Source organism: Anguilla anguilla, chromosome 4 (assembly GCF_013347855.1).
Source record: "Anguilla anguilla isolate fAngAng1 chromosome 4, fAngAng1.pri, whole genome shotgun sequence".
Taxonomy (NCBI): Eukaryota; Metazoa; Chordata; class Actinopteri; order Anguilliformes; family Anguillidae; genus Anguilla; species Anguilla anguilla.
Genome location: NC_049204.1, coordinates 5,343,571 through 5,356,796, shown reverse-complemented (window position 1 = coordinate 5,356,796; position 13,226 = coordinate 5,343,571). Strand labels below are relative to the sequence as shown.

The window sequence follows — 13,226 nt, the reverse complement described above, 5'->3', positions numbered from 1 at the left end:
ATGCAGGTGAAGCAGACGCAGGTACGCAGATGCAGGTGAAGCAGACGCAGGTACGCAGACGCAGGTGAAGCAGACACAGGTACGCAGATGCAGGTGAAGCAGACACAGGTACGCAGATGCAGGTGAAGCAGACGCAGGTACGCAGATGCAGGTGAAGCAGACGCAGGTACGCAGATGCAGGTGAAGCAGACACAGTTACACAGATGCAGGTGAAGCAGACGCAGGTACGCAGACGCAGGTGAAGCAGACACAGGTACGCAGATGCAGGTGAAGCAGACACAGGTACGCAGATGCAGGTGAAGCAGACACAGGTACACAGATGCAGGTGAAGCAGACGCAGGTACGCAGACGCAAGTGAAGCAGACACAGGTATGCAGATGCAGGTGAAGCAGACACAGGTACGCAGATGCAGGTGAAGCAGACACAGTTACACAGATGCAGGTGAAGCAGACACAGGTACGCAGATGCAGGTGAAGCAGACACAGTTACACAGATACAGGTGAAGCAGACACAGTTACACAGATGCAGGTGAAGCAGACACAGGTACGCAGATGCAGATGAAGCAAACGCAGGTACGCAGATGCAGATGAAGCAAACGCAGGTACGCAGATGCAGGTGAAACAGACGCAGGTTGTGTTCCGTAACATGGTTTAAAGTTCTGTTTGTATATTTGTCGGGACGAGGGTAAGGGTCATTTGGGGATGAGCCCTGCCCCACTCTGTCCCAGCCCTACCCAGCTGTGTTTCAGGATTGGCCAATATTTGGCACTTCACGGGACAATGGCAGGAATGTGGCCCCCCCACCCCCCACCCTGCTCACCTGGGTCAGGCTGTGTAGGGAGTTGGGTGTCCTTGCTCACTGCTCTGGTTTCACATGGGGTGGGGGGGGGGGGGGGTGTTAAATCCTCCTGGGGAGGTGATGTCAGGGAGAGGGTAGAGATTAGGTCTGCAGGGAACAGGCAGAAGTGTGTTCTGCTCATTCTGTGTGTTTATAATACAGGAATAATAAATCTATTTATTTAATATTTAACTACTTGATTCACTGAAGCTTCTGAGGTTCATCATCCATCTTCATAAATTTTTTATTCTCAAAAAATATATTTTTATTTCATGTACCAGCATAGCATTATGGTTTATTCTCATGGGGGTTCAGCCAGTGTTATCTGGTGTTGATCTATGCTGCTCTGGCAGCACATAGAGGTGGACGAGAACTTTTAGTATGTTTTTACAAACAAAATGACAAAAATGAGAAACAGCATTTTTTCATAAAGATCTGTGGTTTAAGAGTCCGGCATGATTGACTTATTTGGGTGCATTGGGAGGAATTACATCCAGCTTGCATGCGTGCTTAATGCCTGTGTGTGTGTGTGTGTGTGTGTGTGAGTGTGAGTGCATGTTTGCATTGTGTGTGTGTGTGTGTGTGTGAGTGAGTGTGTTTGTATTGTGTGTGTGTGTGTGCGCGCTGCATAGTGTGTGTGTTTGTGTGTGTGTACTGTATAGTGTGTGTGTGTGTGTGTGAGTCCGTGTTTGTACTGTGTGTGTGTGTGTGTGTGTGTGTGTGTTTGTATAGTGTGTGTGTGTGTGTGTGAGTGCGTGTTTGTATAGTGTGTGTGTGTGTGTGTGTGTGTGAGTGCGTGTTTGTATAGTGTGTGTGTGTGTGTGTGTATGTGTATAAGAAAGCTTGAATGGGAAAGTACCTGCATGTGTGAACTGGAGGCCCATCTCCCTGCTGTCTGTGCTCACACAGTTTTGGCCGCTGCCTGTGTGTGGTTTGGGTGCTTTGGGATGAGCTAACATGTGCCATTACCTGATTGGTTGGAAGGGGTTTCGAGTGTTAAAAGGAACGGAGCGCGCGATCGGGAGGTAATCCCCCGAACGTGCAGGCGCGCGCGTTCAGGGGCTTTGTGACCTGTTCCCGACAGCGTCTTGGAAACCGCGGCGAACCCCAAAAGAACGATTTGAGAGCCAGAGATCTGGGTTTGACTTCCTCCCAGTTACTCTCCTCTTCCCTGTGAACTTCCCGAGAGCCGCGGCCTGTTTCTGATTCCCCCCCGCCACGCCCCCCCCCCCCTCGCCACCTCGGTCTCGCTCCTCACGACCAGGCAGAATGGTTTTTTGTTTGTCGCCGCTCAAAGTTTTATCCATGTGGACGGCTCGGATCAGGAAGGCGTTGGCCGATGAGAGGGGGACGTCGGGAGGAATTCCATCGCCCGCCAAAAACTAAAAAAGGACTGGAGTTAAACCTGCAGACACTGGGGCCCTTCAGGACTGGAGTTAAACCTGCAGATACTGCAGCTCCTCCAGGACTGGAGTTAAACCTGCAGACACTGCAGCTCCTCCAGGACTGGAGTTAAACCTGCAGACACTGCAGCTCCTCCAGGACTGGAGTTAAACCTGCAGACACTGCAGCTCATCCAGGACTGGAGTTAAACCTGCACACACTGGGGCCCTCCAGGCCTGGAGTTAAACCTGCAGACACAGCGCCCCCTCCAGGACTGGAGTTAAACTTGCACACACTGGGGCCCTCCAGGCCTGGAGTTAAACCTGCAGACACTGCAGCTCCTCCAGGACTGGAGTTAAACCTGCAGACACTGGGGCCCTCCAGGACTAGAGTTAAACCTGCAGACACTGCAGCTCCTCCAGGACTGGAGTTAAACCTGCAGACACTGGGGCCATACAGGACTGGAGTTAAACCTGCAGACACTGCGGCCCTCCAGGACTGGAGTTAAACCTGCAGACACTGCAGCTCCTCCAGGACTGGAGTTAAACCTGCAGACACTGGGGCCCTCCAGGACTGGAGTTAAACCTGCAGACACTGGGGCCCTCCAGGACTGGAGTTAAACCTGCAGACACTGCGGCCCTCCAGGACTGGAGTTAAACCTACACACAGCGCCCCCTCCAGGGCTGGAGTTAAACCTGCAGACACAGCGCCCCCTCCAGGCCTGGAGTTAAACCTGCAGACACTGCAGCTCCTCCCGGACTGTAGCTAAACCTGCAGACACTGCAGCTCCTCCAGGACTGGAGTTAAACCTGCAGACACTGCGGCCCTCCAGGCCTGGAGTTAAACCTGCACACACTGGGGCCCTCCAGGACTGGAGTTAAACCTGCACACACTGGGACCCTCCAGGCCTGGAGTTAAACCTGCACACACTGGGGCCCCTCCCACACTCCCACACTCTGCAGTCCTTCTCGCCCACGCAGGCCTTAATGTTAAAAGCACGCGTCGCCCCCGCCCGTTTGATTGATGTTTCTGCCTCTCCCTGACAGGACGGGGAACTGCTTCCATCCCAAAAACAGCTGAACGTAATGCCCCGCCCAGACCCTCGGCAGCCGTTCCCTGTCATCCAGCCCCCCTCCCCCCCCCTCCCTCCAAACAGCAGCCCCTAGCCCCCCACCCGACCCACCAACCGCCCATTCAGCCTGCATCTGCTTCTGCTGCTCGTAAAGGAGCTGGGGGGGGAGGGGGCGAGGGGGGGGGGCGGCACCTCTCCTATAAATCTGTCATCGGCACCCATGAGTGATGCATTGAACTCACATTCGGGCGGGTGGGAGGGGGGGGGATGGTTTCTCTTTCTCTTCAGGGTGGGGGGGGGTGTGGGAGGGGGAGGGACCAAGGAGGAGGTTGGTGTCTCCACTTCCCTGTAAGCATGACTCCAGCCCGTTGTGGAACCATGCGAGACACGTTTTACTGCCTTCTCCTCTTCCTCACGCCTCCTCTTCTTCCTCACACACCCCTCCTACACCCACCACAGACCCCACATATTCACCTGTTCATCCTGCCTACTTGGTTCAGCAGATCTAGAGTAACAGTAACAGCAGTAACATGATCAAGATCTTGAATTCGTTTCCGGGAACCCATAATATGAAAGCAGGAGCTCTCCGCTACCCTTACAAACGATCCCTGAATTCCTGACCTGCGTCACCTGACCCGTTCCCCGGGTCGTCACCTGCCTGCTTTCTGTGGAAAAGCCCTGGTGCCTTACGGTAGATGCCGGAAACGGCTCGACGTGAAGCCGGTCTGCCCTTACCGTGAAAGATCTACTGGTGGGGGGGGGGTTCAGTAATCATTTAAAATGTGAGTTTTCCCTCCCAGTGATGTGTATACAGGTCTAGCTGACTGAAGAGTTTGATGAAAGTTTGTCATGTGTCCTATTTCCCTAAATGTTAAGACTGTGATATTCGTTAGGCGTTATGGGGACCTGTTTGTGTAGAGAGGCGGGAGCTGGAGGGTGGGGGTGAGGGTGAGGGTGAGGGTGAGGGTGGGGGGGGGGGGGCCCAGACTGAAGCCCCCGCCGCGTGGCCCCCGCCGTGATTACCGCTGTGTTTGTTTGGCGGGAGCGAGGGAGCGCCCTATCCTGAGGGGGCCGGTGGGGGGGTCGTGGTGGGGGGGGGGGGGTCATAGTCACGCCAGTTTGTTTGTTTGCAGAGCCCGTCTGGGGTCAGTGCCGGTGGTCCGAGAGAGTGACAGGGGGTAATGAGGGAGGGCGTGCTGGGGCAGCGTAGCCGCCACCCCCCCCCGCCCGCGCAGTGCGCCCCCCCCCCCCCCCCCCCAGCATTGTCCTCCCAGTGCACTGTAAAGCGAGACACAGTGCCAGGCTGGGACTTGCTCAGCCACAGCGACCTGTCTGTACTCTGTAATTAAGCGCTTATTGCATGGGGGTTGGGGGCAGTGGGGGGGGGGGGGGGGGGGGTTCAGCAGAGGGTGGTCTCTGCACACCTGGGCCCCTGTGCAGGACCAGCCCGGGCAGGTAAAGGAAGGAGGGGGGTGGGCCGGCTTAAAGGGTACCCTCACCAAAAATCTCAAACGTGATGTAATGTTCCCCCCCCCCCCCCCCCCCGTCTGTGAGGTTTTTAAATAAATGTGTCTGTGGTTTGTAGCAGCCAACCAGTTTTACACTACAGAATTCTCCTATTCCTCAGTTAATTTCTTTATATTTTATCTTAAATTTTTTTTATTTCTGACATCATCACACATCATGATCCATTCATAAAAGATGCAGTTTTTTCCGTTAAGGTGAGGCTAAAACGCTTATCAGCATATTTCCTTCACGAGTGAGGTGGTGTCACGTGCTGATAGGAATCTTTCACTCCCACATGTCTAAAACGCACCCACAGGTGTGCAGTCTAGCTGGAGAGGGATTCGGCTGTCAGAGCCTCTGTTTCCAGGCGAGGTACGCACAGGCACATGAGTTCTCATGGCTGAAAGTCCTAAAAAATGTTTTCTGTGTTCCAGACCTGGATCAAATACGTATTTGCTTTGGATTCAAATACTTTTCTACGCTTTACTGAGCTTGTCTGGTGCATTGGAACCAATGAAATACTCTCAAAAGGTGCAAACCCTGCCTTCTGGCCCTATTGGCAGGCTCAATTACACCAGGCAAGATCAGCAGAGCACGGAAAAGTATTTGAATCAAAAACAAATGCGTATTTGACCCGGGTTCGGCTGTGTTCTGTTCTTGTTTCAGCCTCGTGGGTTAGCAGAGCCGAGCAGATCGCAGGACTTGAGTAGCTGTGGTTTCGTTAGAGATCCACACCCAGCGCTTTTCGGTTTAAGAGGCTGACGATCGTCTTTTCAGCACATCGGTGAAGCGCTACGTGCTGATGGCTCGTTTATAAGCGCCTGCCTGTCTTTCTCCACGTCTCCGCCGTGATTAATCACCGCTTCCTTTCTCACCACCCCCAGGTCTGCGCCAGCCCTGCACACCTTCGGCCATTGTGAAACGTAGTTCATTTATTACTCTAGGCTTCCGTGCCTCAGTTTCCCAGAATCCACTGCGGCTGGCCACTGCTAAGTGGACAAAGTAGGAGGACACTTGTCCTTGGTTCTGTTGTTGTTCTGTTTTTCTTACAGCTAAAGGATGAATGAACAAGGATATTTGATCCTGAGTGTGTTCAGCCTCGGCCATTTTGAGGTTATTCTGTTAGAAAGAGCTGTGACCATGTAGTGGTTGGTGTTTTCCTCAAAACACACCTAATGTGTGTTTTACTATACTTGTTTTAGTTGGCTCGAGATTAATGCAATGTCACTGGTATCCATTCTCTTTTCCGCCTTTAAATGTGGATTTTGCAAAATATCCCACAACCTAATCTTTAATCTTGAATTTTTCTTCCTGCAAATACTGCAGATTGTTAAAAAAATATTTTTGGAGTCCGCTGAGTTTGGTACTTTGTTAGAATTTTGGGCCCTGAAAGATTCCATGGTTCCATTTGAGTAAAAAAAAAAAGGAAGAAAGACAGCATCAACTTTAATTTAGGAATTCCTCTTCCTCTTTTTTCTCCTGTTCTACCCCTTTGTTAAACTTCAGGCCCTCCAGGACATGGGCAGAGTCACATCTGTGGAAGAGATACGCGGGGGGGGTGGGGTTGGGGGTTGGGGGGGGCAGGCGGTTGCCCCGGTGACCAGGATGTGTTGTTGACATCCTGTTTTATGTGGCACCTTCGCCCTGGCCTCCCCCGGGCCCTGTGTAAAGTGTGCGTTTGGGATTTTGGGCGTGGCCCCCCGTTACCTGAGCCGGCCTGCTCTTCCCATCAGAGCGACCCGAACGTCCCGCCCGCCTGCCCTCTTCAAGGCCGGGGGCGCAGCCAGACTTTCCAGCATCCTGCGACTTATTTTATTTTGTGGGTTTTTAAAAAAAAATCTTAAGTTTAGGATCATTATGTTTAAGCTCCTCCCCCTGTCCAGACTTCGAACCCAAAAGTGAGGGGGGAGGGTTTGTGAAATTGCCCTGCTGCCCCTCTTTAATATCAGAGTTTAACAGCTGCTCTCTCTTCACACTGAGCACCCGAGGACATCCGGTATTAGGTTTCTCTTCTCAAATTCAAACTCTCTTTCTTTCCCTCTCCTTTCTCATTAGGGGTGAGACGGAAGCTTTTTCTTGTCTGTTAGTTGTGTTTTGGTGGATAAGTCACTTTACTTTTAAAAAACGTATGCCATTATCTGCTCTCCCAGCATTCTCTGGGGCTAGTGGTGGGCTTCTCCCAGCATGCCCTGGGACCATTATGGGCTCTCCCAGCATGCACTGGGGCTGTTGTGGGCCAGCCACACTGTTTAAGATTGTAATTAGAGCAGGTCATTTCGGGGCTGCGAGAGAGAGAGAGAGAGAGTGAGAATGAGAGAGGGAGTAAGTGAGAGAGGGAGCAAAAGAGAGAGAGAGGGAATGAGAGACAGAGGGACAGAGAGTGAGTGAGAGAGTGACGGAAAGCAGGAGTGAAAGAGATATAATTTGATGTGGGGATCAGTGGAGAGGAGTGTGAATGGAGGAACTGGGGAGGAGGTCTTCCTGAATGAGCCCCAGGATCAGGCCCTGCCCGGATAGAGCCCAGAGGATTATGGGAATATTCATGACCACATAAAGGAGACTCATGAATTGATGTCTGTGGGGCTCATCTTTTGGGCAAACAGGGGGCTAAATTGAGTTTAGATCCTGAGGTGAGGTGGGGGGGGGGGAGGTGGGGACTGCCCAGTTTTTGTGTGCCACCCCCTCGTGCGGATGAAGGAAGGGTTTTCATTCACTCTTTTCTTTTCCACTGTCCTGTGTTCCTCCCTTCAAAATGAAAAAAACAGATGGTCTCAGACACCAAATATCACTTTCAAACAATCCTATTGGATTATTGTAGGCACACTTTCCCTCAAAGTCTCCTACGCCCTGCCCAACTCATACTGTGCTTCAGGCTCTGATATACCCTTTGAATTTTGTTTCAAACGTTTGTTTCAGGATGGTTAAGATTTCACAGAGTGGAAGATGGCAGCTTTTCAGTCCAACTGCTGGAAAGAATGTCATATAAAAAACTAAATGAGAGAACCGTTTTTTTGTGACGTGCGTGTTTCACAGTTACTGGCAGTTTATATGCCATAAAAGTGCCTCCATCATTGTGTTTGTTGGAGACGTGTTGCACGTATCGCCACTGTCATAATAGTGGACCCGCTCTGCTTATACTGCGCGTTCTCCATAGCAACCAGCGTTTGTTTTCCATTTTATTTCACGTTTAGTAAATATTGGCTATTGTAACCGAATGCCCGTCGTACACCTAGCGAGATTTACGACGCTAATTTTCCGTAGCCGGCTCCGATGGTCTGCTAACAACATAACCCATAGTTAGCTCTTGGTAATGGAGCGCGTTAAAGTGATGAATGTGAGTTTACTCGCGTGGAAAAGGAGTGTGTTGAAAAGCGCTAACGTTGCCTGCTCCCTGTGCGCCAGTTTGTCACGCTTTAAAAGCTTAGACTCATCACTAGAAAGCGACGGGAGGTTGTGTGGAAGACCTGCAGACGCCATCATGGACTGAGTCTCCGTTCGGTGGTCGCCATGGTGCGTTGCTAGGTTACGTCACGCCGCCCGGCGGCTTTGGAACGCACCCTTCGTCCTTACCTCACATGACTGGTTTTAGCGGTAGCATAGCGTTCGGCTAATCTCGCCATCTTGTTTTGAATACTTCCTGGCTATTGGTCAGGAGTCGGCGCGCTGTCAGACGTCGGTCACGGCCCATTGGTCGAGCGTTGAGGGATGGCTCTTCCGTCACCGTTCGCGGTTTTTGGCAGCTCAGTCAGTCGGGCGTGGCGAGGATGGCGCACGCCAGCTAGGGGCTCTGCGGTTATCAGGAGCGAGATCATGACGGGCCCGACAGCCCCACCGCCCCAGGGGATTATGGGAAAGAGCAGATTCTCTGGCAGACACACAGCCAAGGCTTGGGGTTTTTCTGTTGTTTTAGAGGAGGGATTTTTCCTGATTAATCCAGAAATAGTGATTTTCAGACCCTGAATCTACCAGAGTCACACACACACGCTCGCACAAACACTCACACACACCCATGCCACACACACACACATACATGCACACACACACACACACGCGCGCACACACACACACACACACACACACACATACACACGCTCGCACAAACACTCACACACACCCATGCCACACACACACACATACATGCACACACACACACACGCGCGCACACACACACACACACACACACATACACACGCTCGCACAAACACTCACACACACCCATGCCACACACACATACATGCACACACACACACACACGCGCGCACACACACACACACACACACACATACACACGCTCGCACAAACACTCACACACACCCATGCCACACACACATACATGCACACACACACACACACGCTCGCACACACACACACACACACACATCAAGTGTTTTTATACTCAGCTTGATAGTGGTCAGAACTTACTAATGGCTCCAGAGTATTTTTTTTTTCTGTTAAATTTAAAAGAGTGTGCTTTCATTGAAGATTTAATACATTTTGGATAAAGATGAATTCTACATTTTGAAAGCCCAGTCTCACTTTTTAACAACACCTGCGTGCCTGAGGGATGAGGTAATGGTGTTCCCGTGGTAAAGTGGGCGGGGCCATGGACAGAGGGAGACGGTGTGAGCGTGTGCAGTGACCTGTGCGGTGTGTTAATCCTGTTAGAGCCCGCCTCCCCTCCGGCAGCAGGGTGTGTTACGCTGTTGTTTAGCCATGCTTTGTGTTCGCGGGGCAGGATTGTGTTCCCTCTCTGCACCTGCCCTGTCGGGGTGCCCCCTCCGGGGGTAAGTCCTTCATTAGGTGCCCTCTCCAGGGGTAATGCGGGGGTAACTCCTTCATTAGGTGCCCTCTCCAGGGGTAATGCGGGGGTAATGCCTTCATTAGGTGCCCTCTCTGGGGGTAATGCAGGGGTAACTCCTTCATTAGGTGCCCTCTCTGGGGGTAATGCAGGGGTAACTTTTTCATTAGGTGCCCTCTCTGGGGGTAATGCAGGGGTAACTCCTTCATTAGGTGCCCTCTCTGGGGGTAACTCCTTCATTAGGTGCCCTCTCTGGGGGTAATGCAGGGGTAACCTTTTCATTAGGTGCCCTCTCTGGGGGTAATGCAGGGGTAACTCCTTCATTAGGTGCCCTCTCTGGGGGTAACTCCTTCATTAGGTGCCCTCTCTGGGGGTAATGCAGGGGTAACTCCTTCATTAGGTGCCCTCTCTGGGGGTAATGTGGGGGTAACTCCTTCATTAGGTGCCCTCTCTGGGGGTAATGCCTTCATTAGATGCCCTCTCTGGGGGTAATGCCTTCAGTAGGTGCCCTCTCTGGGGGTAATGCCTTCAGTAGGTGCTGTAATGTCCCTCCCCCTGCCTTTGTGCCCTGATATGTTAACAGAGTACCTGAGGAGCCTGGATTTCTGGACCTGCCAAGCGGGGGGAGGTGGGGTGTTTGTACTGGGCTTATCACACTGCCCCTCTCTGTGTTACATTCTGCTACTGGGATGCCCCTCTCTGTGTTCCAGTCTGTTATCCCGCTGCCCCCAAACACAACACAGCGGAACCCCCTTCCCTGTTTGTTCTCTCTTTCTCCGTCTATCTCTCTCTCTCTCCCTCCCTCTCTTTCCCCTCTCTCTCTCCCTCCCCCTCCCTCTCCCTTTCCCTCACTCCCTCTCTCTCTCCCTCTCTCTCTGCCTCTCCCTCACTCCCTTTCTCTCTCTGTCTCACTCCCTCTCTCTCTCTCTCTGCTCTCTCTCCCTCTCTTTCTCCCCCTCTCTCTCTCTCCCTCCCTCTGCCCCCTCTCTCTCTCCGTCCCCCTCTCCCTCCCTGCTCTGGTAGGGGCAGGTGTGTGTGTAATGGCTCTGTCTGCAGTAGGGGCTTTGATGTGGTACTGCTGTGGCATCCGGGCGGCTCCTTCCCCTCCAGGTTGTGCTCCACAGGAAACTCACACCACACGTTCATTACTAGATCTGCTTACAGCATCAAAGTGCGCCTTAAAATACCTCAGTGCTGACCATCTGCCCCTCGCCTCTGTGGCGGGCCGGACAATGGTGACGGACAGGCCTGTTATTTCAGCGAGAGAAAATGGGGCGACGGCACCGACCGGCGTCAAACGTCGCAGCGCGGAAGGTTGCCGGGGACGACGGGCGTGTGGCTCTGGCCGAGCGCACGCGCCGCTCCCGGGGTGGAATGTGCCGGACTGATGGCCTTGGAAAAAGAGATGCTGAGCAAAATGCCGTCGTGGTTCCTCTATGTTTTCCTTGGCACGGTTGCCATAACCCACTGTCTGTTTTTCCTTCCACCGTCTCTCTCTTGCAGAAAAAGTGCGGGAAATCCAGGAGAAACTTGAAGCCTTCATAGAAGCTCTTCACAAGGAGAAATAATGCAGTGCGTTCTTAACACTTATACTGTTCTTCTGCACTCAGACTGGCTTCAGTCATGCTTTGCTAGCTCATTATCAATGATTCATTATCACTAACTTTTTATGACGGTCTCATTATCACTAACCCATTATCACTAATCCATTATCACTGACGCATTATCACTAACCCATTATCACTGACTCATTATCACTAACCCATTATCACTGACTCATTATCACTAACCCATTATCACTGACTCATTATCACTAACCCATTATCACTGACTCATTATCACTAACCAATTATCGCTGACCCATTATCACTAACTTTTTCCTAACTCATCACTAGCTCATTATCACTAACCCATTACCACTTTCTCAGTAGCTGCAACTCGTTATCACTAACAAATTATCATAATTCATTATCCATAACTCATTATCACTAACCCATTATCATTACATCTTCACTAACTCATCATTAGCTCATTACCACTAATCAATTATCACTGACTCATTATCGCTAACCCATTATCACCAAGTCATTATTACTTACCTTTCATTGTCAGATTACATTATTGTAAGGAATGTCAAAAAGACTCCCTTGATAATTAGACATTTATATCTGAAAGATTGGATTGTAGTGCCTTGGTTTCATAGAACTGTTTCTGTTGGTAACCCACAACGCTTGGCCTACAGGCTGTTTTTAAAAGAAAACTCTTATGTCAGTTTTCCTGCGTTTTCTCTTCTGATCTTCCTGAAAGTAATGCTGGTCTTCTTCCCTCCTCCTGTTTCAGAGCTTTCAGACGCAAAGCGTGGAGTCGCTGAAAAGGCATCGCTCAGACTCGCCTGGTTCACCTTCGCCCCCCCCGTCCCTCTGTAAACGACTGCTCGTCCACAGCCTCTCACCGCCCCCCGCCCCCCCCCCTAACCACGCCCCCCGCCTCTTCCTCCATCCGATCTTAATGTCGTTTGGAGTTACACTTTGCTGCAGCACTTTGAGGGGGTGGGAATAATCGCACCTACCAATGGGGAGACGCTTACCTTTTTATGTGCTGCTCTGCTCTGCCAAAAAGTAAATAAAATACTGCGAACGCACAGAAGATGGCCTCACTTAGCACATCACAGAGTCCCTCAGACGGCCAGCTTCTCCTCGTCTGTGTTAGGGCTCGGTACTCACAGCAGAGTTCCCAAGCTTGCCCACCCCGACCCCCCCCCCCCACCCCACCACCCCACCACCCCACCACCCCCCGGCCCTGACGCGGTTTTGAGGTGGAAAAGCAGAGATTCCCCCAGGTCTTGACCCCCCCCCCGCCCCTGCCTCCTTCCCCTCTCTCTCCTCCTCCTCCTCCTTATGGGGAACAGAGGGATGTTCTGCAGAGAGAGATGTGTGTTCCCCCCCCCCTCCATTGATTGAGGACCTGCTGCTCTCTGTGCGATGGTGTTAGTGCTCCTACCGTCCCACATCTGGAACCGATCGCGGTGGCGTTCGGACGGACGGACGCACGCACACACACGCAGCTTGGCCCAGAGGATGCTGGGAAATGAAGAGCAGCACTGCTCAGATTTACTGCTTCCCTCTGACCTGCGGGTGGGGGAGGAGGGGGGGGGGCGGGGCGGGGAGGGGGGGGGGGGGGCGCAGAACCCGCTCCTGCCAACATCCCGCCATCTCCTACCGGTCCAGCCTCGCTAAATTAAATATGGAGCACCCCCCCCTGCCCCCCCCACACGCTGTGCAGGTGCTCAGTTTGCACTGGTTCGGCTGTAAATGAAGAATTACTCTCATCTTGTCAGATTCCTCCTTTAGATCCCGTCAGGCACAATAAAGTCGCTTTTAAACGCTTAAGAAAAAGAAGAAAAAAAAGAACTTACACCCATTGATTCATCTCGCGAAGCACTTCTGTACAAGCTGGAAATTTGTCTTAACATGATCATTTAAACAGTTGAAAAAGTACAATCGATGGTGTCTTTTTTTATGTTATTTTGTATGTACATTAGCAGGTTTGGTATGAGAGTGAAGTCTGTTGTTGACGCACTGTGTGTTTAGCCGGTCTAGCTTAAGACCCCGCCCTTTTTTTAAAGCTCCC

General features: G+C 51.8%; 1 protein-coding gene across 5 annotated transcripts in view; it reads left to right on the top strand.

The window, feature by feature from the left end:
- Positions 1-12,356, top strand: part of opa1 (OPA1 mitochondrial dynamin like GTPase) — a 47,171-nt gene extending 34,815 nt beyond the window's left edge. For all 5 annotated transcript variants that reach the window (XM_035416224.1, XM_035416223.1, XM_035416227.1 and 2 more), the window contains 2 exons: positions 11,100-11,168; positions 11,937-12,356. In XM_035416224.1, coding sequence (XP_035272115.1) covers positions 11,100-11,164 — 65 coding nt within the window. In that variant the 3' untranslated portion in view covers positions 11,165-11,168; positions 11,937-12,356. The remainder of the gene's footprint in view (positions 1-11,099; positions 11,169-11,936) is intronic.
- Positions 12,357-13,226: the final 870 nt, after the last annotated feature.